The sequence below is a fragment of the Amyelois transitella genome, chromosome 2 (assembly GCF_032362555.1).
Source record: "Amyelois transitella isolate CPQ chromosome 2, ilAmyTran1.1, whole genome shotgun sequence".
Taxonomy (NCBI): Eukaryota; Metazoa; Arthropoda; class Insecta; order Lepidoptera; family Pyralidae; genus Amyelois; species Amyelois transitella.
Window position 1 is genome coordinate 5,082,945 of NC_083505.1, and position 23,438 is coordinate 5,106,382.

Here is a 23,438-nt window from a genome sequence, read left to right on the forward strand (position 1 = left end):
TCCCATGTACCTAAATGATTCCCTAACAGATTTTAGGATGTTTTTGTAAACCAATAAAAATCGGAATGATTCAGTCTTTTTTTAATCACTACTTAGGTATTACGTATAAAGTTCCCCTATATTCTGTCTGTATGACCTGCCTATGCGCTAATCTCGGCCATTATGGACGATTTTGTTCCCGATTGAAATATTAAGAGGTTTTTCCGAGGAAGGTTTACATCTATAAATGCTTCCTGTGGGAAGCCGAGGCGGGTCGCCAGTTCTAAAATTACTGCCACCATAACTCTACAAGTAGGTTGACATATGAATAGTGCGAGATTATTTGTTTGGGGTACTCTTCGCCGACCATTTGTTACGACGTCCCAATTTGGTCAAGTAGGTTCGTCTTCGGCCTTTCCGTTTTCAAGGTTCCCATTTACAATGATATTAAACAGATATCTATTAATAACGATAGAGATATGGATAAGCTTAGGAAAATAAAACAAACAAATCACATATTCAGTTGTTTATTATCTATGCTGTACTCAAAATTGATCCGAAGATCACATCACATAGTAATTTCATAAATAATATTACAATGTCATGTACTTTCTGTGATTGTTCGTGAATAAAAAAATGTTCACAATATTATCAATACTTTGTTCACTGGACCGGTTTAGCATTAAAGTAGACTGTAGGTACTTACTACATTATAAGATACCAATATTAGGTACTCAAACAACTTACAATGTATTTGATGAGAGATATAGTAATCAATTATTGTGTTGCAGTTCATTTTTTTTGTCAATATATTTACAGTTTTACATTTTTTTTTTGTGATTTACAAATAATATCTTGAATATTTTAATTAGGTCATCATTATTCTTTTATTATGCATTATAATAACAGTACTTTATAGTTAAAAATATCACAAAAATGAAATATATTATGTGTAAGACACACGCAACATTAAAAATACAACAAAAAGAAAAATATATAAAATCCGCTAGAAATCTCGGGCCTGAAGAGTCCCTTCTAAACAGGAAGGATACTTTCGATGTTCAATCTTTACAACGGCAATTTGATACCATAATTATATTATCACACTAATTAATTATAAAAGTAATCGCTTGTCTTACAATAAATGCGTCAGATCATAAAATTTTGATTATAAAAATTATAGGCAACAAATAATTCATGAACAGATAAATTTCAACAAAAAAATAAAATGACAACTTATATATAAGAGTCATAGTGCCGTATTGATAAAAGTGAAGTGTTCACTTAGCACGGGACCGATATAACAACCAACATAAACAAACGCAACGAGTTACTACTGAGTTTGACTCCACTCCGATATTCACCTTTTATCGATATGGCATTCCACTTACGTTACGACAATAAATATAACACGCTTACACATTAATCACTTCTTTAATTCCGACGCTAGGAATTATTTCATAATATATACCTAAAAATATAATCACGGCACAAGTATCCCCCCGACTAAATTACTAAAGTAGTGTCACTTTATCAGGATTTAGAATCAAATATGTATTATGTATCTTAAATATTTCATTATTAATATATCATTATCAAAATATCCACTAAATGGGAGGAATAAATTAAATTATTAATATTTATTCTAACATTAATCGCATGACTGATCAACAAAAAGGATATGGACTAGGAATAATATTAGGCATTAGGCTTCCATGCCCTCGGGGCCGTGCGCCGGCGCAGCGGAGACTGTCAGGCCGCGCCGGCGACGCGCTCCCGCCTCTCTCACTCTCTTACTATCCGCATATCACCTCTACATACATACGACGAGATAAATTTGATCAAAACGTTAATACTGTTTGTGTCGAAAACAATATAAGTAGGTAGCTATTTCTTTATGCTGCACTCACCGAGAGGTAATCGGACTCGATCGTCGGTAATATTTTGTGCTTTGATAGACGGGATTCGATCGGGAAAAAGAATGATTATCTAGCAAAATCTATCTGGAATAAAAGCCGACGTTCTATCCTAGAATTTAGGTTAATAGCTTGGAAGTATGCCTTTATCGTTTTTTTAAATATTGTCCGATAACGTTCATTGTATTTCGAATGTTTGTCCTCTATCACTCTACGAGTGTCGTGATACTCTATGCTAAGTGTGACGGGCCTCGACCCGACGTGAACAATAATTGTGCTCCGGCGTCAAAAGTTTCAGGTGCCGAAGGAGAGAAGCGGCTACGCTATTGGTGTTCCATTACTGATTCGCTTAATCTAATCTAGTGTAAAACTTGTCATCTAGAAAAACATAATTTCATAACGTACATAAAAAGTAACATAATTCTCACAAAATGCTCACATTAGGAGTGGGGTGATGCAACTTTTGACACCGGCCATAGCCGTCGGCAGAGCTACGGCGAGCGCCGCTCCACCACCCGTACATATTATATCGCTTATATACAACAAAGTGTCTGTGCTGCGCGCACCGATCTTTACAGGAACTCATATCGTATCTTAAAAAATAATATACAATAGTAATAAAACATTTGAAACCTCACTAACTACTATTCGACAATCTCGGTACGATCTCGATAAAATTACTCAAACGGCTCCGGCGTCTCGAAATCTATTCATATCACAATCGCATGACCGTGCCTGAGAAATATATCCCGCTACTTATGTACACACTCCTTCCCGAAGACTACTACTCACATTCGACGGGGCCGGATGGCCTCGTCGCTACACTAACCGATATTCACTAAATATCACCACCTCCGCCGCGGGACTTCCCCGAGTGTGCCAGAGGCGCGATCGATATGGATAACTGGGCGCGGGCGACGCTTGGCTAAGGGACGGGTAAGGGGAGAAATATATACGCATAAATATCACCAGACAAAATATGACAGGCTTTGCATCGTCAGTCATGCAGCATGTCAGTCTTAACCCACATATCGCACTTTGTCGATGAAAAACACCTGCCATGCGAAGTCACAATAAAGTTAAACAAAAAAGAGCCATGGCTCCAATTGGCTGTATTTTTATTGGTATTTGGGAATGACGTTGGTATTTTGAATATCTGTCATTTCGCTCGTCTGGCATAACGCGTCTAAAAATTGGATGCTTTAAATGATGGAGGAAGGAATGAAGATGAAGGTGTGGCAATGAGGGTACGGGGTGAGGTTGGGGGGGTGGAGGGGGGAGAGGAAGTCTATTTAGGGGGGTCTGAGGGCTGGCGGCAATTGAACGGGGATGTGGTAGTAGCGGCAGGCGGCGCGGCGACACGTGCCGGCGGCGGCGTCGCGGCACACCACCACGCGGCACCCCACCACCTGCAGCCCGCACCCTGGAATACCGCAACAGAACAAAATATATTACAATTAGAGCGGACACAACGGTGCTACACTTATTCCTACCTATGAGGAGAAGATATTCTAAATTATGTTTGATATGATTTTTGTTCTACAAAAAATTTTAACTATAGGCCAAATACTGAAAGCATTTTTATAGTTTTTGCAGTCATAGTCGCAACATATCTAAGTGTTTATTTTATGCTACTTCAAGTGATAAATGAACATGAGTAGGTAGTTATTTTTTGATAATATTTGCCTATCGGTAAAAGCAAGGGATTGATAATTTTGTAAAAGACAATGAAAATTGTTTTTTGAACCTTCAAGGGAATGCACAACTAAACAATTTAATCATGATAAAGAATTTAATCTAAATTTAAGTATAATTACTCAGAACTAAATCTATAGAGTTTCTCTACTCATAACTCGAATCTACACGAATGGTAACAAAAATAACACAAAAATCAAGTATTACAAAAACCAGTTATAATAAACACTACTAATTTCTACTAAACTACATTATGAATACATAGTGCTGTTATATGAAAAGTTTACTAGAGACATGCAAAAAAATATAAGGGATTGGTAGGATTTAGTATAATTTTGATTATTTTAACTGCATGTAATCTTTTTCTTTCTCCAAAATCTTTTCAGACATGCGCGGGGACATCTTGTAAGTTTTTTATTTCAAATTTCGATAAAAGCGATAAAAAATATATCTTACCTTCACGAATATGAACAAATCTGCAGGTAGGTCTCGAACATCCTTGTCGATTAAAATCTTGGCACACCGGGAGGGTGTCCAGTAACTGTGAACACAACAAGAACCTGTTAGTATCCATGTCGTCACTTACGTCCATATAAGCACTGTGTACTCCACAAAGACAAATTCTGAACACGATATTTTCACATGTCACGTATGAAATGTTACTTCAATATAAATTGCCAAGTAGAGAGGCTTTTCTGAAATTAAAAGAAACTTGATGTCTTTTAATAATTCATTAAATTATTTTATTTTATCTCTTTGCCGGTCTCATATATTCTGTTCTACCAGACTTATTCTTGTCTCGGAATTTATTTACGATTATTGTATACGACAGTTCATGACTTGCTCATTGTGGCGAAACCGTGCTATATGTCCAGAAAATTAATTCTACTTCACAAACAGTCGGAAAACCGATGTAACCGGTCATACCGATGGTTCGTGAGTTGATGTTAATAGGGTTAATTCTAACTCTAGATCATCGCCTTGTTGTGACATTCATACATTTGACACTGAATATCATCCTCAATGCACAGCCGTCTGAAAAATACTGCTGAAACAGTTTTTGTAATATCAAAGAGCAAGTGTATTGTAAATAAATATACGAGTATAACGAAAAAGGATGACTATCTAACTTAGATCTCAAAAGTATATGTTCTATTGGTATAAGGAATACGCGTTGTTATGTCGATGTTCGTTTGGTAGAGAACCAATTGCATTGCGTGTGTACTCTCTCAGTCGCTACATAAACACAAATCGGCGGGACACACGGAAGGCGGAAATTGCTCCAAATCAAATATTATTGCTGCTTTAATATTACAATAACTTTACAAGATTCGTTGCACAATATGATCGGACCTTCCAAGCATTCTTTAGTACGTGCGCTCACGTAATGTGTGTCACCTTTATATTGTATTTAACATTACTATTACACAATTATTTTAACGCTGCATTAATGGATTACTAGCCCATTGCTTAAAGTTATTCTCGTGTGAGATTCCGTTACCGTCAGAGAGTTGTGTTAAAGTACGTCGCACTATGCACATAGTATGAATATATAAGATCTAAATGGCATGCAGAACGCTTGAAGTATAATCATTATTGCGCAGCCAATCTTATTTAAGCGTGACTATATTTTACAAAAAAGCTAAAGCATGATGCTAGACAACTGTAACCAGGGCGGGGCGTTCTAGAGGTTTTGTAGCGTCGAAAGGTGTTCCCATAAATACCAACTGTTGCTATAACAAAGCTTAAAAAGGCTGTGAGGGAGCGCGACAAGTGTCGACGTGATGATATCTGGAGACCAGCCATGCCGCCGCGGCCGCGGTACACAGCATGTTAAATTTAATGTAAAAAGTCAAATTAAACTTATACCTTTAGCTTACATGACAGTTCTGGACGTGACATGTTAGTGGTAGTACAAACTGCAACATAATGACCATTAGAGTGCGGTTACTGTACGACAAACAAAAGAAAACCAAATATATTATTACGTCTACTGTGAACACTTTAAATAAGCATCAGAGAGGCCTCAACAAGTCGTAAGCGAGGAATTGAAGCCGTAACGGCGAAGCTCTTTAAGCATTATAAAGAAAAGTCGAAGTGAATAATTGCGCTACCTGACTCTTTGATATAAGGAAACCCCATGTTTTTCGAGTTGCTTTTATCGAGTTGATATACTATTTACAGTGTTATGGTTATTTCTGAAATCACTTCGACTTTCCTTCATCCACCTTGTTCGTCATTTCAACTACCAACTACGCGATAATTTCTAAACGAAAATAATTACGGTAAGCATTTTAATTTTATACATAAAAATCTAATCCCCCATTAGCAGTTGATAGTTGAGACTAGCAGAGGTGAAATTTACTTCCCATCAAGAAGTTGACTGTGACATCGCAATGCATTCTGTACAAGCCATATGGAACCTTGTTAGACTAGTGCGAATTGTTATCAATCAGCTAAATGTCAACTTATTAACAGGACAGAATAAAGGCTTCGTTATTCAAAATATTTTAGTCACCTTTACTGAAACTGCCAAATGTTTGAACAAGTAATTAGAAGCACAGTAGCAGCGTCGAGGATATTATTGCAGAAATTCATGCAAGTGACAGGCGTGTTTCAGTAGAGGCTTCAAACAGGAAATCACTTAAAACTGAGGATATTATATAAGCTGATTGTATCTTACCAGGTGTAAAGCAAGGCAATACTGTAGAGTGACTTCTTCCACATTTGAAAGCAAGTTTGTCTCACTATACAAAACTAAAATCATCAACAAGTAAGTTGTAGCATCAACTGTTCAATACAAAATACTCGGTACAGTTATAGCACATGATTAATGACTGATGGATGATGACATCGAAACATTATGACACGCCTGTTAAGCTATTACCATCAAGTTTTGCTTTTCGTTCGCCATTGCCACAGCATCCGAATATCCTTATTATTATTCCGGCTTTGGTTGGCATCAATAATTTTATTTCTAGTCTGTTTTAAAACACCCTTACTGCTGTTCAAACAATGGAGAAAGATGTCTTCAGCCGAAGTAGAAGAACAATAAATTTAAGTAATTGTCCTCGATTGAGTTATTGAGCGTGTGTTGTAGGCCGAATGAAAGCTTAGATCTTAGCGCACCTTGACCTGTGAATAGCCCGTTCTAGAAGTGATCGTGATGTTTGGCTGCAGCTCGATATTAATAAGCACTTATTCTACTAGTCTGTTGAAAGCATGAAAATTAAAACAAGCCTAAGGTTTACTACTGGCTTAGCGGGTAATAAGCCAAAGGAATAATAACAGCGCTCAGAAATGTCATTTAATTACAAATTCCTCTAAAATTCAAAATATGCATTCCATAGATAGAAACTTCGGAAAAATGAGACCATATAAATGAAACACATACTTTGTCTTACGAGACGTGTGAAATTAAATGATATTTACAAGTGCGATAGTTTTAGGCAACATTTCCATGAGTCATCTTTTTCAATTACCTTTTTCTATTAAAATTAGGCCTATAAGGAAGATTAGCATTAAGACCTCGTCCACGATTATTAGGCGAACTTACTATAGTACAAGTATTACAAATTGAACAATATTTCTATTATTTCAGTTACTCTCTACCCTAACCAAGCTACTAATGACTCTTTCTTCTACACTAAGTTTTAGAATGTAATAAAAGAGTATATTTCGAAGACGAGGCCCCATCAGTGATAGATTTTGCGAATCCGAGCGTCAACATAAATTACAAAGCATTATGGCGTTTGGTAGAGGCAATATGCGGGTAGCCGGTGAGAGAGCGTGGTTTGTTGTCGAGGGCCCAGGGGAAGCTTGGTGTCGGAACAAGTCTCATAGCGTCGGATTAGGAAGTGATAAGCGTCATATCAAGCGTTGTCAGTAACGCATAGGAAGTGGTTTTCATCAGAGCCCGTGAACTATTTGTTCCAAATACTTAAATGGCATGTACATTGTACACTGTCAAAGTTATATATTTAGTCCTGGGTATTAAAAAAAATATGTAATTCTACGTCAAATATCTTTTACTTCAAAAGCGGGACAATAGTGTGTTTGCACCAATATATTTTAACCTAATATTCTGTAAGTACATGCCTGTTTAGACAAATTGATCACTCGCTCTGTTTGCTTGGCCGGAAGAGCGCAACGGCATCAAACATAAGAAAGCCTGTAATGGAATTGCTATCATATTTGATAGCTTTATATGCAGGAGCTGGCGTGGCTGAATATTATAGCGTAGTACTAAAATAAGGGCGCCGATCAAATCGTACTTCAAAAGAATTTCTTGCCAGGGTTCGGTTTCAAGATACGTTATTGCTAACGTACAATGAAGGTTCTAATTGTCAAATGTAGTAAAAATAGCGTAAATAAATATTCTTGTTACTATGTTGCGATTGGTATTATCCGCTTAGGCGGCACTCAGTTTCATAATAGATTTATGATAACTGTAGCTTTCTGCAAATCTAGCCCTAACACGGATAGATTTTTTTGCTATTGACACGACATTTGACAGTGAGCAAAGTAAATCCTTTCATAGTAGGATGCGACAGCGTGTGTGGGTTTGGTGCGGTGCGGCACGCGGCACTCGTTACCTGTCCGCGCTCGTCCGTGTACACGACATAGGGCGCGTTTGGTGGCGCGCAGCCTTTCACATAAAGCGACAAAAGATTGCAATGCGGACGACAGCCGAAGCGGTCATTCGGAAGGCATGTAACAGAAAGCGATCAAAATAAATAAAAAGGAGTGCGACCGAAAGAAAATGCTACTAAACTGATGAACACGCCGGCACACTTAGCACACACGGAGCCACTAGAATAATGAGAATAATACCTGATGAGCCAAACGTATAGGGGTGGTGGGTTCTATCCATGCGAAAATTAGAAGGCGGCTGTGTTAGGTGCTGCGACCTGCTGCAGGCCGCTGCCGCAAGCCGGTAACCACTAGGTTCGGGATCGACACATCGGCCAAAGCGCACCCGTGCGGTTTCCTCCGGGAACAAGCGTGTACGTAGCGGGATCGACGGACCAAGCGCTAACTCTCAGTACGACGACGTACTCACGGTAAACGACGATCGACAAGAGGTAATAAAAAAACGTACAGTCATGCATCTCAAGCGTTATTATTACCGGGATCGTATATAGGTATGAGAAAATATACACCACGCATAGGATCAAAACGGTGAGTAAGATACACAATAGAATATATATATATATATAGCGTAAAACTACCGAGACATCCGCGAGGGAGAATCCGCTCGCTTCGTCCTTACAAATTATACAATACAAATGTGACAGCACACTTAGCGCTATAATCACCCCGACAGGCCGGGGTGACATTCACACACGTACGAGTCTCTACGCGGAGACCCCGCGCCCCGCGCTCCGCCGAGCGCCGCTCTATGTGGTCTTCATCTTCTTGTACGGATTCACCGCCGCCGCTGCCGCTGCCGCAGCCGCCGCCGCCGCCGCGGGGGGCGTGGGCGGCGGCATCGAGTACATGTACTGCTGTGGGTAGTACGGCATGGGAACGGGGGGACCGGGCCAGCCCGGCCTCATCATCAGTGGCGCTCGCATCAAATTTGGAACCGCGGCGCGCGCCTTCAGCGCTTGTTGGGTATACATAGCGGCGGCGTGCGCCATAGCAGAGTGCTGCGCCGCGATAGCGATTGCTGCCGCGTAATTCTTCTGCGCCACCTCTTTAGCCATTGCGGCCGGGTCGGGCGGCGAGCCCTCCAGCGAGTCCTCAGAGTCCGTGGGCAGCGCGGGCGGGGCGGGTTGCGGCGGAGCGGGCTGCGGCGGCGGCGTGGGTTGCGGGGGCGCAGGCAACGTCGGCAGCGCGGGCGGGGCTGGCGCCGAACACGCGGCCGCGCTCGGCGGGGCGGAGCTGACGGGCGCGGGGTACTCACATGATACGGGCACAAACGGCTGCTGTAGCTGCATCAGCTGCTGGTAAGTGGTCGCCGGCTGGTACACTGGTACGCCGGCTTTATCGGCGGCGGGCCGCTTGTATGCCACCCCGGGGAAAGCCTGTAAAAGATAAGTAATAGTTAAATTAATATTTGACGGCAAGTAGCGAGACGTGAACCTCGTTCCGTGGCTTCGAAGCCGAAGTGATACTTACGAAGTTATCGTAATAGAAGGATCCGACGCTCTTCATGTCCATCTGAAACGAGAAACAAACGGTTGAGAGGAGTTTCTCGGGGTGGTCGGGCGATCAGCGCGCCAGGCGACGCGCGGGCGGTCGGGGGCGGGCCGCCAGGGCGTCGCCGGGCGCGCTGCGGGGGCGGGAGAGGCGCGCGGAGGGATCGTGCGGGCGGGAGAGGAACGGAGGTGAAGCGTGCAAAGCAGCTGTACCGGTGGCGGCTCGAGCTCGGCGGGCGCCGGCCGTTTCTTGCCCGGCTCCGAAGTCGCGCTCGCTGCCGGCTGCTGGGCTGCGGCGGCCGTCTACGTGAAGCGAAGCGTCGCAGGACGGGACGGAAACAATAACGATGTAGTAGATGCACAGAATACACCTAAAGCTCGGCAGAAGGTGATTATGCGAAAGATAAAACAAAATAAAAGTGAAGCGTGAGCGCGACGGAAGCGTGACTTGCGCGAACTGAACAGAACGGAAGCGGCGTCGCGGCGAAACCAAGCGGAAGAAGAGAAGCGCGAGTCAGCGAGGCGAGAGCGTGCAGCCTGGTGGCGTACCGCGCCGCGCGCCTGCGCCTTAAGGTGCGCCTGCAGGTGCAGGGGAGGGTGGAAATAGCGGCAGGGGTCGCGGACGCAGCGGCCCTTGACTGCGTCCATGCACACCGTGACACAGCCGTCGTCGTGCGCGGCCACGGGCGGCGGCGGGTGCGCGAAGCGACACTCTGACTCCGCGCGCTTGCAGGCGCCGCGCTGGAACTCCCGGCACACCTGCACCACACACCAGCCATGTCCGGCGCTCGCGACCCGCGCTCGTGCCTAGCCCAGCCCTACATCTACATCGCGCCGATTGCGAGGCACGAGGCTGACGACTGTGAACGCGTGTCTTTCACAATCAGGGTTTTCCGATACGCGTCAGCTTAATTTCTGTAGCCGGTTGTCCACGACAAATTTCTATTCTATCCGTGGTTAATCTAACGTTTGGCCAATTTAATATTCTGCCTTTAATATTGTTTTAGATTTCGACCACCTCGCAAGAGCAATCTGGCGAGGCAAGAAAAAGCGAAAACCCTCATTCTACGAGACTTGGCCACATGGTGTATAATATTGTCGATAACGCGATCGCGACCTATTTCGATATTCATTGAACAATTGGGATTAGCTAATTTCACGCCGACGCCGCTTCTAAGAATTTATTCTGGTAATTTACATATTTTTATTACAATCCAATCCAGTTCCAATTTAAAGAGCATCGCATCCGTCGCATTGTTCGTATTTTTATTCGGGTTCGTTTTCGACAAATATTAGACAAGGTAAAGGGTTTTTGGATTCGATTGATCAATTAAGCATAATGGCGTAACTACACTGCATGCGCAAATTTATATATTATACTAACCGACAATTGAATTCTAAAAGTAAATCTTTTCCAAACTTTACGTTTTTTTATTTCTTTGAAATATACTTTTAGTTTCGTAAAGATGAGGTTATGGAGAAGGATAAAAAATTATTAATATTTGTGTCGTTAGTGTTGTCTTGTCATTTATTGCGTCGTATTAGGCACAATTCACCACACTAGGGTTCAACTTTTATTTAACGAAAAAAATCAAAAATGTTTTAAAAAACTGTATTAACATTCATCATGATTAATGGGGTTAAACGGGAATTTGCGCCAACAGTGTAGTTCCTTCACCAAAAAGAGATTGTATCAAGCGAGTGCTGCTCGCAGAAGCGCTCGCGCGGGCGCCGAGGACGGTGCGCGCGCGCCGGCACGTCACGACACATGGGAGGGGCGTAGGCTTATATCTGCCTTACAGTAGGGACCTCAACTTCTCCTTAATACCACGGCCTTTTATTATAAGTCTCAGCCGGTAAATAACTCAAAATATTATATACTTTGGATTTATGATAATCTGTTCATGATATGAGAACTGGATTCTAATTTAGCAAGCACAAATTTTGAAAACAATTTTAGGAAATTATTCTACTTTTTTAATTCATTTATTGTAAAGATGTATAAACATTCTGAGTTTTCTGCCAGCATCGGAATATTCATTCAGACAACTCTGACTTTAAGGGTTGTAAGTCCCGGATGTAAGTCCCCCGTTGTAAGTTACAACACCGGGAAGCGCTACTCGAATATTCTCTAGCCAATATGTAAACTTATCGATATTTACCTCTAGGCGGTCGGTGCGCGGCAGCTTCTGCTGCAAGACGGGTTGCTGCATGACGCCAAGCGGCGAGGCAGCAGCGGCAGCCGGGTCGTGCCCGAGCACCGCCGGCACCAGCTGCGGCGTGTAGTACTGCGCGTACGTCGACCCCACGCCGGGCACGCCCGACAGGTAGGGCGACGTCGCCTACGCCACGAAAACGAACAAACAAAAAGAGTTAAACAAACTCCGTAGAACCAATGCCGCCACCTTGCAATGCAAAACTCAAATCCATTTTGACTAACTCCACTAGTTTATACCAAAAGCCTAATTCTTGCAGCAAGCACAAAATACCTAACTGTTCTTGTAAAGAAACATTACAGATCGTTTGTGCTGATTAAATTTACTATTTTTCATAACCATTTAGGACATCATGTTTTGTTCAATTTGCGTATCACACGAGATTCTATTAAAAAAATAGGGACGTCATAAATGATTACGAAAACGATACAAACTATAACAAATCAGTAGGGTTTTAGATTTACAGAATAATTAAACCTTAGCCAGACAAGCTGTTACATGCATTAAATAAAGAACGGATTGTATTATTAAATAAGCATATGGTGTTTCCAATCAAGCTACCCACCGACCACCTGAAGTAGTTTAGGGGCGAGGACGGACTGGAAGCGGGATAGGCGGGTGCGAATCATTCACATCAGGTGCTAGATTCAAACCAAGGGTTTAAATAAGAGGACATGAGGAGAGTTGCCATACATACTAGGATATGTTAAACATTATACTCGTATGCTAATTATAAATGTGAATTGACATCATCGTATTACCTATAACAAAATACATTTTACAAAAATAGACTTCGAGTTTACTAACTTGAGTTTAACTTACATAATAAATCTCGAAACGCAAATCTTCGATTTAGATCTAAGCACGGTTAAGGTTGAATTATGCTTAACTTCAAAATAGATTTAGTAATGTTTAATTTTTATACCTTTGGCTAATCTTCGTAAATACTATATGAAAAATCTTTGACCGTTAAAAATAACGGGCTCTGAGGCGCAACGGCAGTGCGTTTATCTGTGACACCGGAGGTCCTGGGTTCGAATCTCGGTCAAGGCATGATGAGAAACGAACTTTCTTAGATTGACCTGAGTTTTGGATGTTTATATATATAAAAAAAGCTACATTATCTGCGGGCGTTTTTGCTAAGTATAAACCACGGGCGAAGCCGTGGCGGGCCCTTAGTTTTTTGTATTTGGCAACTGTTGTAAGGGTCGAGGGAATAAAGGATGCGGTGGTGGTGCGACGCGATCGGCGGCAAGTTTACCTGCGGGGCGAGCAGGGCCAGAGATATCGGGTCCAGCGCGGCGAGGTGGCTGGCGGCCGCGCCCGCGCCGCTCACGCCGCCCACCTCGACACAAAACCACACAATACGCTACTCATCGTGCGACGGCCGGCCAACTTCGACGTCGCTCACTACCCCGCCGTAAGTATATTACAGTACAATCACATGTCGACGATTACTTTGCTGTATTCTCGCGTAAAGATTGTGATGTGAATGAAATTCAAATTGCCGCGCCATCAAGTTTTAAGCATGAGAGAAACCCTAAAGTCAAGCTAAGTATCGAGGTGGCAACAACCAGGTCTCGATTAAAAGTATTCAGTCGATACTGGTGACGTAATCCGCACTCCCAACTTTGCTAGTAAATAATTAATCAGCGCTTTACTAATTGACGTCAGGCAATCGTCGTTGACATGTAGTTGTAGGTATGTTACTGGTAAGTATTAAGCGTAGATCTATGTTAACGCTATCCTGAACGATTACTAACATAGACAAACAGCGGTGCAGGAGGGACGTCGAGGAGAGACGGGCCGCAATGTTAGCGACAGTGTCAAAAGTGAGGGTTCCAGTGATCAAGTTGCATTACCGCTTATACCCAGATCATAACAATGTGAGTAAATTGGGATATAGTCAAGTCATGCCACTTAAGAAATTAATTGTAAGTACAAACATGCACAAGCAGTGAGGAGCGATCGGCCAACAGCGGCGAAGTTTAAGTTGTGCCAGAAGAATTAACTATGTCGCCGTAACAAGTAAACACATTTCTACTAATTCGTTAAAAGTCCACGCACTTGAGCAAAACTTTAAATTGAAGTGCGGAACTCGATCCAGCATTCTGTACTACCGCCTAGGATAAAGTAAATTACTATTTTACTTCTAACTTACACGATAAGAAAATGGAATACTGTACTATGGAATTGAGATAACAAACTTGAAAAATGTAAAATAATTTATATTGGGCACAACTTAAACGCTTTATTTTTATAAAAACAACTACGTGTTTGGTAAATAACAACGCTGATAGTACGAAGTAGCGAGTACACCGAAAGCGGCGTGTTGCGTGCATAGAGGGCCTACATGTTTAGGACCGATCGCTCGAAGCTAGTGAGGTGGAGAGAGATGCGGATCTTACCACGGTGGGGACCTGGCCAGGCAGCACCTGCCCAGGCGTTAGACCCATCTGTTGCATTAGCGCGTTCTTCAACGCGAGGTGATTTCTTCCGTTTATCAGCAGCTGGTCCTTGAGATGTTGTGGGGGATGGAAGTATTTGCAGGGTGGCTTCTCGCGGTTACACCGACCCTGGAATTGCATAAAATAATTATTAGATTAAAAATGACACTGCTTCTTTATTCAAGAAGAACATGTATTGGAGAAAACGTGAAAAACGGAAAAGATAAGAACGACATTTTCAGGTAAGCGACTCCTCTGGGGCTTAGAATAGCCGAAAATGGCGGACCTCATTCGATATCATTCCGATAAGCAATATGTGCCGGGGAGGTTTCGGCTCAATATCGGGCGAATGTGCGGAAATCCCTCCATGCATCACAATTGCGGTGAGCCGGGCACGTAGCCACCAGAAATCCTCCACTCGATTTTTCCTTATAACAGCGTCTTAGGCCGCGTCAAATATTTCTGAGGCGTGTCGGGTGGCGAGCGCGGGGTTTTGCTCATTTTCGACGTCAATGAGGCGCGAGATAATTGCCTTTCGGAATCGAAACCCTCCGCCGCACGCCGCACCCGTCTATGATGATTTATTTACATCCGCGTAATTAACTGTCGCACTACGTGACGGGAAGAGCTTCGCGGACGTTTTATCGTCGTACGCCGAGCCTCCGGCGCAATATTTTATTCAGCGAAAAAACGGAAAAGCGCTTATCGCATTTTCAAAGAAATACGTATACAAACAAACGCCATCTGAATATTCAGTACTCCACTTGGGGGACTCGCTTACTGATAATGTCCGCGGAACGAGTCCCGAGTGATTTATCGAGTAACTTTTCTAAAGTACCTACGTTCGATGTTATCAGTAGTTTTAACATGAATAAAATACATATAGATTTATCTATAAGAAGATTTAGTTTAGCTGTGATCTGGTTAAATCCGATTGTGCATATTATTGTTTGACCGAGCGCCAGGCGTTACCAGATCAGATGCAGACATGTTCCGAATGTTCTTAGTTAGCCAACTTTGGCGATGCGTGCTAGTGCTACAACTAACTAGTGAAAGCAGTCAGCTGCATTTAGATTAACTTGTTACTGGCAGGCATAATGTTAATGTTAGTCGGACGGTACTCTCAGTTTAAGCTGGGATAAAGTTATTATTTCCTGTTACGCCGTCTACTTTACTCGAGTTTCGATTCCTACCAACCGTTTGTTAAACTTGAATGGGTGATCACGTTCTCATCATAACTATGATAAGTTATTCGGGTCTATCAAACTCGGATTAATTTATAGACTGGGACAGATGCGACTATTATTGCTGACTTTGTTAGGTTATGTTCTTATATACTCTAAAGCAATAAGGTTTTGTATATCGTTCTTCGCAACACGAGTGAATATACTACGGTACAGAATTTTAATTTGATACGGAATTTGAATTTAAAGCAAACTTACCTATAATATTTGAAAGAATGAAGTTACAATAATCAGTAAGAATATTTGAAAAGTGCCATGGGTTGATTGTATGTGTTGTACGAATGAATAGGTATTTTCTGTCTAAATCACAGCAAAGAGCAAGTGAGCCATTGGGGTCATGCGGCACGACGGCGGCGTGCAGGTGAACGGTGCATGCGGCGATTAGTGTGACGGACGCTCGCGCCGATACAAATGGCCGCGTCGCCCGAGACGGATGGCCCGCCGAACGCGAAACACATTAATTGCCTTTCGATCAGCGTCTATCTGCCGAGTTACGTCATGTGAACTCGATGACTCGGCAACATTCCCCCCTTTTGTGGAAGCTCTGTTTATATTGGTGCCCCAACCCGTTACAATTCAGAGTGAAAATATTTAGGTCAAAATATTATCGTTCTCATGTTTTTCTTCGTAGAGATTTATATCTCAGGAAAATTTTGATAAGCGATAACAAGATAAACGTTACATGATAATGATGATGATGTATTATGAACGACGTGAAATATTTTTAGATTAAGACCAAACGGATTAAAAGAAATCTTCAATATACATACATAATAGGTAATTTATATTGTAAGAGGTCGGGAGGAAAGGCGCGGCGGGTGTGGGTGGACAATAACCGCCCAAAAGTAATAACATTTTTGTGTGATAGTGGTAGAGCAAACTTAACTGGTCCTTTATGAAACAACAATGCGCACTTGCAATACGAGGGGATAACCGGGAGTCAGTGTCTTCATTGCTTTCCTTCCCGGAGATAACGATTTTGCTTCAAAGAAAATACATTTGAACTAAATTTGTAGGGGAAAACGTTGAAGTTGGGTTAGATACTCGCTATGTTTTGTCTGATAGTAAGTCAGCCGCTTACCACGAGTCTTGGCAGCGCTTCTCGATTAAGGCAAAAATGACATCAATGAAGAGAGCGCTTGTGTCTCGTTACGGTAAGTGTAGCAAGGCGGCCGAGTGCACTCTGCAACTATGACGTGTATAACGAACAACTCTCAAGAGCAGGGCCGACGACAGTCCTCGCCAGTCGGCACGCGCCGCTACCCTTGTTATGCCGTTCTATGCCAACCGGTTACATCATTCTTCATCCAGAATTGTAAATGAGAATCACACGATTTTATTCAATGAGTATTGGTCTAAAGACAATTGTAATTTAACAGCTAATCAATGAACGCCGTAAATCTATCGGAACAAAGCTACGAGCCAAACTAGACGCCCAGAATGCGTTCCGATCGGGTCGGGTGAGGCGCGTCGTTAATCGATCAGAACATTCGATCAGGATTGATGGATTGGAGACACGCCGCGGCGCGACCAGCCACACGCTGCATTAGTTTATTTTACTATTGGCCAAACAGGCATGCGTAGCGACAAATCGACACGAGAGAAAACAATGAGATAACGATCCGATGAATGACATGCTCCCGTCACATAGCCGCGCGGCTACCCACTTGTACGCACGAAAGTGGCTGCCAAAAATATTTGTTTAACAGGGACAGACGGGAATAGAACGGGCCGGTGGGGCGTGCCAACTCCTGCAGCGACCGGCATTTGCGGCACGTGGCCACATATACGCCTGGAACTCACCTTTCGATACTTCTAATTGCAACGTGATGGACGATTGCAATCAGTAAATTTATCTGTGTTGGTTAATTATGGAGGCGCACTATTTCATAGAGGAGTCGTATTTAAAAGGTCTTACGCCATTAACTTGCGTTTGGCCTTTTTTTTTATTATGTTAATTCAAAAATTTGTATCGTATTTCAATATCAACAAATTTACTTTAAGTGTGTGAACACTTTATTAGGAGGTGTTTTGCACTAGCATAATGGAAGGTTGTTTTACTCGCTTTAATAATATTTGAACTCATAATATTGATATCCCATTTTATTTTCTACTATTATTAGTCATAGATCTATTAACTATCTATTAACTAAGTAGGTGAAGTAATTTTCCAATATTTGATTACAAGGTGTTGAGAGTTCAATTCTCGTATCACAGGCAGGGTAATACGATCATGGGCCAAGATCCGGCACGGATGCCACAAATAATTTTTTTCCGACAAGCTGAAGCGAGGGAAAGGTGAAATCTAATTTGCAAAATTTTGTGGCTGGGAAGGGAATTAGGTAAGCAAAGTCAATTCTGAAAGTAAGTAGAATTTGAATTTAAAATGATTTATAGAGGCGCAGGGGAGTGGCTAATGAGGCGTCATACGAGAGGGGCGCGTGTTTACGGTCGGCGTGGCCGCGTTTTTACTCTGGGCGGCGCTGTGCTGCGCGGGCCGCCGCTGCTGCTGACGTAACCCCAACACGCCTACACCGTTCATCCCACTAATTATCGACAGTGTTTCATGCTCGTCCACTGCTAACAGAGATCAATTTAGCAAACACCTCAATGAACTGGCAAAAGCGTTTGATTTTCGCAAATATTTGCAAGCTAACATAAAATCGATATCAGATTTAAACACCTTTTTTCAGATTTTACACTTTTGTACATAACCGTATTCTTACATAATTGAATCTTCTGGGACAACAGTGACAGAGTTGATCCAATTTTTGCTTGAAATTTTGTGCGAGGGTTCTCGCCCCCAACCGTTCGTTTGAAATAACATAAGTAAATAAACAGAGCAAAAAGTCAGAAGTAGCCTTAAAGTAAGAATTATTCACTCTGGTAAAGTTCCCAACAAGTTTGCATCGCGGTACCGTAGCTTAACGTTAAAATATGCATTCGTGCGCGGAGTTATCTCGGCCACTTTTGCCTTTGCCGGCGGCGGCGGCGGTCAGCCCTTGTTTATCCCGGCCTGTGATATTAGCTGCACACATTGGAACGCTAATGCCAACGTTGTTTTCATCACTAACTTTGAATAAACATGCATTTCCAATTTGTGTTTCTCGGATTTTTTTAAAACAAATACATTTTCTTTTTACTTTCGATCACGAAATAAATATTATTTAGTTTGTTAACTTTTTCATTCGCCAAAATTATAAGTTTATCAGAAATAAGCAACTTTTTAATTAAGTTTTCTTAGAATAGGTGTATACAGATTAAACAATAGTATGACTTTGCACGCGCTGGTCACCAAACAAGCCAATCTATATGTTTAAATTACGCCACTGCAGCGGCCATAAAACGCGCTGTAATCGTTGTATTTTCGGAATTAGATGTAATAATTCGGGGTGGGTTAGGTCAGCATGGCGCTAATACAGAGTGCGAGATTAATGCATCGGAAGCGGGCGCGTTCTCCAGGTGTTTCATTAAATCCTCGCTCCGGCGCCGGCTCGTGCGCCCATTATGAAAGCTGCAAGCTCGAGGGCCATTCGCTTTAAGAACGCCCGCGCCACTTTGTAACGGCCTTAATGAATCTTGTTACTTATAGGCTCGCGTAAATTGCCCGTTTTACTAACGCGCCGCGCCGCCGGGGAGAAAAATCATGAGGTCACTGAACATTCTCGGTGGAATGTTATGCTTCTGATTATGATTTATTTTTTATGTTGAGTTGTTCCGCAAAAATGCTCGTAGGTTTAAAGGTATTTAATTTTTTAAATCCATTCTTATATAAATATAAATGAGCAAAAGAAAGTACTACCTACATCTAATAAAAACCTCATAAATTACTGAACAGGTTATGAAAAGTTTAGCACTGAGATATATTAGACCTCCAGGAATAATTTGCTTCTAGTAATTTCCACGTTAGCGAAATCTACTATGAACTATCATTCATACCATGCAGCCAAAATACTAAAAAACAAAATTGACCCATGTTTTGTCTCGATGGTCTTAGTGCAGGGGTATTATAAGACGTGGTACCAAGTCAATTAGGAAAATAGAATGTGAAAAGGAGAGTTGGAGTAAAAAGGAAAAGTTAAAAAAAATGTAGGCAAACGTCAAGCAAAATAAAATATTAACGCTCATTAGCAGCCCGTAACAATTTCCTTAACTCGATCGTAATCTGCAGGTCGCAATCAAACGTACACTGCTATGCAAATAGTGGAAATGTGCACGTGGCTTGAATGTAATTTGGTGAAATAAGCGTCTTGAGAGCGGAGCTGGAGTGTGTAGTGTAATGAGAAGCGATATGGAATGACGTCACAGAAGCTGCGCTGCCGACTGGCGAGCGGGCCGACTAACTAGTTTAGCCAGACTCCTGCAGTAATTAGTCTAAGCAGCTAGACGGAGCACCGTCACACAGTCTCGCCCTGACTTACTCCCTCCTCTCGAGCGGCACACTCGCCTCATTATTCACTTGAACCGTATTAAACAGACCATTTTTGACTTTCGACACTAGATATCTGTAATAGTTGCAGACAACAATAGTTTTATCTCAACAAAGGTTTCTAGGACGTTTCCGTAACGGTATTTCGCTGCTTTTGTACTGAAGTTAATAGAAAACGTTGAGCGATATCAGTTTCTTTCAGCTTCTAGAGCATCTGAGAGTATCCATTACCGATGTAGCTTATTTCATTTTCACTTGTGTGTTTCACAAAACCATTAGTCACATAAAAGTCAGAATTTTACGACTGAAAAGTTTAACTTGATTGAGACAAAAAAGTCATTAATATTATTGGGAAGAAGATAAACGCGATAACTGCGCAGCGGACTAACTACAAAATAAAGCGCCTTCAGTAGGTACGATAAGGGGAGTTTAAGAGTTTTCGGGTCCGGGTCACACCGATAAATTGGCGGCACTTAATTATGATCTCGGGCGGCATCTTGCAGGCTAATGTCCCGGATTCCTTTAATGCGAGAACTTGTAGTCTTCGCTACGGCGCGCGTTATAAATCTTCATCTGCATCCCTGTACAATTCCTTACATAAACTAAGACTGATAATGTAAGTTATGTCAATCTAGAATTAAACATCCCTTTGAACTAGTAGTGAGTATCATAAATTTAAAACTTATTACTTATTATAAACTAATAAGTAATAAGTTTTAAATTTATGATACTATTAAAAATAATTTGCATAAAGCATTACCATAAAAATATGCATCCATAATTTATTTGTTCATTGTGGAAAGTTATCCGACGACGTCACGGCGGCGACGTGTTGTTACGTATGTATGGGGCGGCCTTTCATTTCGTCCTCCGACGTACTCCTTCATTAAACCGAGAACTTGGTAAACACGTCCACATAAATCAATTTCCTTACATTGTGAGTTATTAACCGTGATTTACGAGTAAAAATGAAAGTTACATTGTAAGTATTTGGGGTGCAAACTTGAGATGGCGTTATGGAGGCGGTACATTAGGAAGAGTAGCGGAATGTTATTGCATCGTGTTACGTTAATGTTGCGAATGCCGAAGGGGAGCGGGAGGCAGGGGCGCCCAGTACAGTCGGCGTCGCATTATCTAGGTATAATTAAAGCAGGCAAGACGTCGGCGAGACGTTACGCCGGTCCTAACGACTTTTATGGCGTATGTAACATTGCCGGCCCATAAAATAAATGTGCCGCCTCCAGCGTCCCAATATAGCACAGTATTCTCAGATTAATCGCCAAAATGTTTGCTCTCACGGTATACGACTGCCGTTATTCGCAGTCTAATAATAACGAGCATGATGTTGATTTCGTTTTTGATAAAATGATAGTTTTGATAAAATAAAAGATTATTTGTTTTGTATGTAATTAGTTTTATCTTACTATTACTAGAAACTAAATTAATTACGGGATTGATATTTCACAATGTTAAAAAAGTAGCCGAAACAGGATATTTTAAATTTAATTAGTACACGTGCAACATTAGTAATCGAAAGAAACGTTCACACGTGTAATTTCGGGAATGGCCAAAGCTTACCTACCCACCACACATAGGTAACATTATAACGTTTTATTTGACTGCCGGGACCGTCGGGCCGCGATGGCCGTCCGTCCTCCGGGCCGTCATTTAAATCTTTATACGTCCACATTAGCTTTATAGGAACCTTCGCCGTCTGAGGCGCTTGAGTGCACTTTTATTGAGGATGAAATACCGTAATTGCCACTCGGCGCCAAGCCGTGACGAACGAGTTCCGTACGTGATAATTGTGACGTCTTATTAACTTCACACTCCCCTATTTCAGACTGCCAATGTTATCGTAGTAAATTGAGAGCAAGTATGGCGATGTAAGAGATGTGCAATGCGAGTGACAACAACTTTTAGTTCTGCTCTAATTAGAGATCTCGAATTGTAAAATTTTATGTTTTCATTCAAGAGGAACCAGCATTATTTCCTTCAAAGCAAAGAATGTATAGGCACTCTCGAATTTCACCATAAAATGATTTGTCTACCATGCTTACACGTAGTAGCGAGCCTACGATCAAAATAGCTGCTACGACTGTCTCCGTCGTAGACAAACGTCGTACCTACCGCTATAAAATTTGGAACATGGAGTTACTGTTGGTGCCACTGGTGCACTTTTTAAATATGTAGATCGGTCTCACAATAACGAATACTGAATGAAATGAATTAAGATTCTTTGATTATATTAGAAAAAAATAATGAGGAACGAATCAAGAACCATAAGCTCCTACAGAAAGCCCTTGAACAAAAAGGAAAATATTCAAAACAATAACCGCTTTTCATATCTCAATCCCCAAACAGCCATAATCTTGACAAATGACGGTCTTTGGAGTATAGTCGGCACTACGGGCCGCATTGACAAAGCCCCAAATAAACTGACGCGGACACATAAATAAGCATATTTGATGTTTTATTGAGTGGAGGAAATACGTAGGAAATAGTTTCCCGCGTCATTACGCAATACATCAATCAGAGGGCGGTCACTGATGGCGCGGGAATAGTTAACAGGATGGGATCCGGGAGTGGTCGGGTACTGGGGATATGGGTCGTGTGTAAAGGTTTGATAGTTGATGTCGTGCGGTCGTAAATGGCAATAAACGGTGTAAAGCGTAAGGTCCTCAACTGGTATGGAATGGGCCCGAATGCACGCCATAGCTGCATTGTGGGGCGGCGTCGTGGCGCCGGCGGGTCTGGCGTCGCGGCGGCGGCGCATACATCAGGCACGCGACCGACTCCCTCCCCCGGCCACCCACGCACCCCCACAGTCCCCTCGCCAATTATCATCATTGTGTTTCTATTTTTGACCGCGATAATGGCATTTTCAGACACTGAACGCGATTAAGGGTAACAAGTACTATTGTTTTTCTCTATTGCGTAGATAAATCTCATTTATCAAATGTGGCTTAACGAATTAACGATCAATGCACATTGATATTCTTTTTCTTTTTCGTGTTTAACACTGTTCCTGTATTCACTACATAACGTGACTGTTATTGTAATACATAAGTAACCTTTAAAAAACATATGTTAATAACTACCTATAAAGCAATGTTTTTAAAAAGGTAACTATTGTCTTATCTCATTTTCTCATCTACAAAGATGCAAAATAAGACGACTATGACTACTGTAAAATGATTTAGATAGTAACATATTATAATATGTTAGACAGATAGTGAAAGCAATTATGATTCACTTGATTAGATCTATCCGCGTAAGCAGTTTCAATGTGATGTGACACTAAGGTTTAACTATCCGAGATAATTATGACAAAGGCGGTTTCTGAATGTGAATCACACGACTATTTGT

At 41.8% G+C, this 23,438-nt stretch overlaps 1 protein-coding gene across 8 annotated transcripts in view; it reads right to left on the minus strand.

The window, feature by feature from the left end:
- Window positions 1-490: 490 nt before the first annotated feature.
- Window positions 491-23,438, minus strand: part of LOC106143087 (protein muscleblind) — a 115,463-nt gene continuing 92,515 nt past the window's right edge. For 2 of the 8 annotated variants that reach the window (XM_060945616.1, XM_060945614.1), the window contains 7 exons: window positions 14,358-14,525; window positions 13,211-13,294; window positions 11,896-12,075; window positions 9,947-10,036; window positions 9,714-9,755; window positions 4,047-9,619; window positions 491-3,318 (listed from right to left, as the gene is read on the minus strand). In XM_060945616.1, the coding sequence (XP_060801599.1) occupies window positions 8,990-9,619; window positions 9,714-9,755; window positions 9,947-10,036; window positions 11,896-12,075; window positions 13,211-13,294; window positions 14,358-14,525 (1,194 nt within the window). In that variant the 3' untranslated portion in view covers window positions 491-3,318; window positions 4,047-8,989. Of the gene's footprint in view, window positions 3,319-4,046; window positions 9,620-9,713; window positions 9,756-9,946; window positions 10,037-10,282; window positions 10,493-11,895; window positions 12,076-13,210; window positions 13,295-14,357; window positions 14,526-23,438 lie in introns of all 8 variants that reach the window. The other 6 variants (XM_060945628.1, XM_060945636.1, XM_060945619.1 and 3 more) reach the window with 6 other exon arrangements.